The 3,390-nt window shown below is 47.8% G+C and overlaps 1 protein-coding gene across 1 annotated transcript; it reads right to left on the bottom strand.

The window, feature by feature from the left end:
• Positions 1–74: 74 nt before the first annotated feature.
• On the bottom strand, positions 75–2,486 carry CC1G_15836 (hypothetical protein; the record flags this gene model as incomplete). The annotated part of the gene is made up of 6 exons (XM_002909978.1): positions 75–192; positions 243–1,270; positions 1,325–1,526; positions 1,676–1,963; positions 2,016–2,330; positions 2,386–2,486. 6 exons carry the CDS (start codon positions 2,484–2,486, stop codon positions 75–77), a joined length of 2,052 nt encoding a protein of 683 aa, XP_002910024.1.
• Positions 2,487–3,390: the final 904 nt, after the last annotated feature.

Below are 3,390 nucleotides of genomic sequence, written 5' to 3'. Positions count from 1 at the left end.
GCCTGTTCCAGTTTGAATAGAGGCCCTTCGATGCGAAAAGGGCCTACAGAGAAGTTAGTGTGACATTTTGGGCATTATCTGGGAATACATACCTTGAGGTACCGTATGAGATGTTCGATATTCATATCTGCACCCATCCAGCAACCGGGAAGGCCTGAGGGATTGACAAGACTATTGTCTCGCATAATATTGCTGTAACTAGGGTCAGCTTATGGCAAGACAGCCAAAAGAACTTCACGTACGCAAATTCCGGCATCCAAACATGCTTCAAGTTGTAAAGAAGATAGAGGATCTCATTCAAGTAGTTGTTCAAACCTCCTCCACGGAAAAGGCACGCAATAGAAGGTAATATGTCCTCGCATCTTCCCCAGTCGCCAGTCTCAATTGCCGTAACAAGTTCGATGACATATAGGAGATCCCGGGTAAGTAGATGAACATTGTATAGGGTAACGTCGTTGTGATCTGGATTCACATCCGCCTCACCCACAAGAGGTTGGGGTGGAGCCTTGGGATTTTCTGGCTTTGGTGGTGCGGTCGGAGTTGCGTGTTTCTGAAGGATGTCCCGGGCAATCGATAGAATTTGTTCGGGGGTGGGGTCTTCTTTGGCAAAGTCATTCAGGTCGTGCCTTCCTGTCTCAATCCTCCACGCATTGAGTATTAGACCGTGAAGGACCTGAGTCATTGCCATCAGGAGAGTATGGTAGTCGGGTTGATCGTTCCCAAGCCGAGTCTTCTCCATGAGTGCGAAGAATGATGAAAGGGAGCCTAGTTGCTGCATGGTACCGCGATGAACATGCAGGAGACACCATAGGAGGTTCATGACGAGGTGGAAGACTCCTGGAGCAAGTTGGAATACAAAATGTCGCTCCCAGGCATTCACATCATCAAGGCGCAGGTCCTGTGCACCACGAACCCGTGCTAGCGTGAGCTGGTCAGCATAGAGTGGGATAGCCACCTTGCTCAAAGAATGGGGGTCTCTTCGCAGTTGGGTGCGGTAGATATTGTCGTGGACCTGGAGATTTCCGTCGATGCTTGCCTCTTCAATGGTGCTGGCACGTAAAGGGTAGAAGATAGTTTTGTGACCGTCAGGAACCTTTCGTCGCTCCTGATATGTAAACAATGGATTGGCAGAGATGTTTTCAAATTCGGGAATGTACTTGAAGAGGATTTTGGCAATTGTGACAGTGCACTGATGGGTATAAGCTAAAAGTGCCTGTCGTGATGGTCGAAGTTTAGCGGTCACGTGCTGGGGGTAGATCGGTAACTGGCCCTACCTTATCAAGTAGGTCAAAAGCTAGCTCAACTTGACGCACGAAATACGTACAGTCCGGCGGTTCCGATATGATTGCTTCCCGCTAGCTTCAGCCTCTTTTTTGGCCCAAATTGTCTCAGAAGCAGCATCAAGAATTTGGTTCCACATTGGGGTGAGGAGGAGTCCATGGTCGTAGAAAGGTCCCAAGTTTCGATGAATTCCGGGGTGATATCCTTTGCATTCATCTGAAGAAGCGGCTTTGAAGCGTCCATCTCTTCATGGATGTCGTTGCAGATCAGGTCAAGCCCATGAGGTCGCATCTATTCCTGGAGAATAGGACATCCCTTCTTGTCGTTGTACAGCAAGTTGAATATTGAATGTAAATTACTTTCTTTATTCGACGCGAAAAGGCTGTTACGATACATCTGAAAAGGTCCTTCCCCTTTGATTACGGTCTCGAGCAGCTGCAGAAGGGTGTATTTCTTTGTCGAAAGCACACAAAGTAAGTCCAGTGCAGCCTGCGCTCGCGCGTTGAGCTGGGACGTAGTTTGAGATGTGGTCAGTTGTGAAGGGGCTGGAGTGGACTGGGGAACGAATATAGGTGGTGGAATTGGCGCCGTAAATAGGGAGGAATGACTCCCAGCGTCGTCTCCATGTGCTGGAGTTGCAAACAGGTCGTCAAATGCGAAGGACATTGCATTAGTAGAAAAACTAGGCATTCATGAATTAGAAACAATTAAATCATGAAATGGATGATGCGCACCTCATATCACCCAAACTACTCTTGTATTGTAGTGACATATCAACACTGCTACTCGTGCTGGCCTCTGGTAGGGATGTAGACGTCCTTGGGGTGATAGGAATATGGGAGAATCCTTCGATAGGGACACCCTGCCTCTGGGCCCTTTCATCCATGTTCTCGGGATGCAGAATGGATTGCTGCGCTGTCCAGGGACTCTGTAAAGTATAGCCCTGGTGTCGCTGCACTAGTCCCTGTGCTGCTGCATAGCTCTCCAGTAATGCAAATACGTGTCGAGCGCTACCCGGGTCCGACTCTGCAGGTGGCTGCTCCCTGTCGCTGCCTTTTGTTGCTCAAGACTGTTTTCCTGAGGGGTTTATTGAGAACGACGAACTTCCAGGTATTGGATTCTTTGGTTTTCGTCCTCTCTGAGACATGGTGAGATGGGAGATCAGAGATAACGAGCTTATTCTGAGCTGCGGAAACAGTGCCCATGGAATTAGAAAGGCGGCCTCAGTTCTCGATTTGGTATCTATCCTAATTGGGTAAAATAAAAGTGACAAGTGGCTATGTGATGGCGCGCCCCCCTGTTTCAAACCCCGCCACACCAGTCAGAGAATCGAGGATTCTCCTCCCATTCTCCGAACGGTCACGAGTCTACCACTGCAAGTGGGGAAGAGTTCGATGGGGGAACTCCCACTTGCAGTCACTACCTATATACGTCTGGAGACAAAGGGATGTCTATATATGGTAGAACAATAAGATGTCCGAATTGAGAACAAGGGATACAAGAGAACAATAGAACTACTTAAATATATCCGAGATGAGAGAACAATAGAATGTCCGTATAAGGATACATGAAATGTTCGTACATAATTGGGTATCCTTGTACCTGTAAATGGAATAGATGTGACATGTGCATTGTATTCCAACACACCCCCTCAATGTAATGTCACTAGAGAAATACATGAGTCCCAGTGAGGTTTGATGACGTTCAACATCTTCTCGATGGAGTGGTTTTGTTAGAATGTCGGCGACCATGTCTTTCGTTGGGCAGAAATGGATCTCGATCTCCCTGCGCTTGATCTCTTGTCTGATCCAGTGCATCTTGATGTCGATGTGCTTCATTTTGCTGTGATGCTCTGGGTTTCAAAGGACTTTAATTGCTGACTGGTTGTCTACCATCATCGGTGAAGGTTTATCGAGTGAGAACCCAATTTCCCTCAGCAAGTTCCGTAGCCATATAATTTCTCTTCCCACTGATGATGCAGAAACATATTCCGCTTCAGTCGAAGAGTTGGCCACAGTTGCTTGCTTCTTGGCAGACCAGCTGATGGCTCCTGTTCCCATCTTGATGACGAATCCACTTGTTGATCGTTCTGTGTTGAGGCATCCTGCA

The sequence above is a fragment of the Coprinopsis cinerea genome, assembly GCF_000182895.1.
Source record: "Coprinopsis cinerea okayama7#130 chromosome Unknown cont3.43, whole genome shotgun sequence".
NCBI classification, from domain to species: domain Eukaryota; kingdom Fungi; phylum Basidiomycota; class Agaricomycetes; order Agaricales; family Psathyrellaceae; genus Coprinopsis; species Coprinopsis cinerea.
Note: the sequence above shows the minus strand (reverse complement) of the source record. Positions and strands in the feature narration are given on the sequence as shown.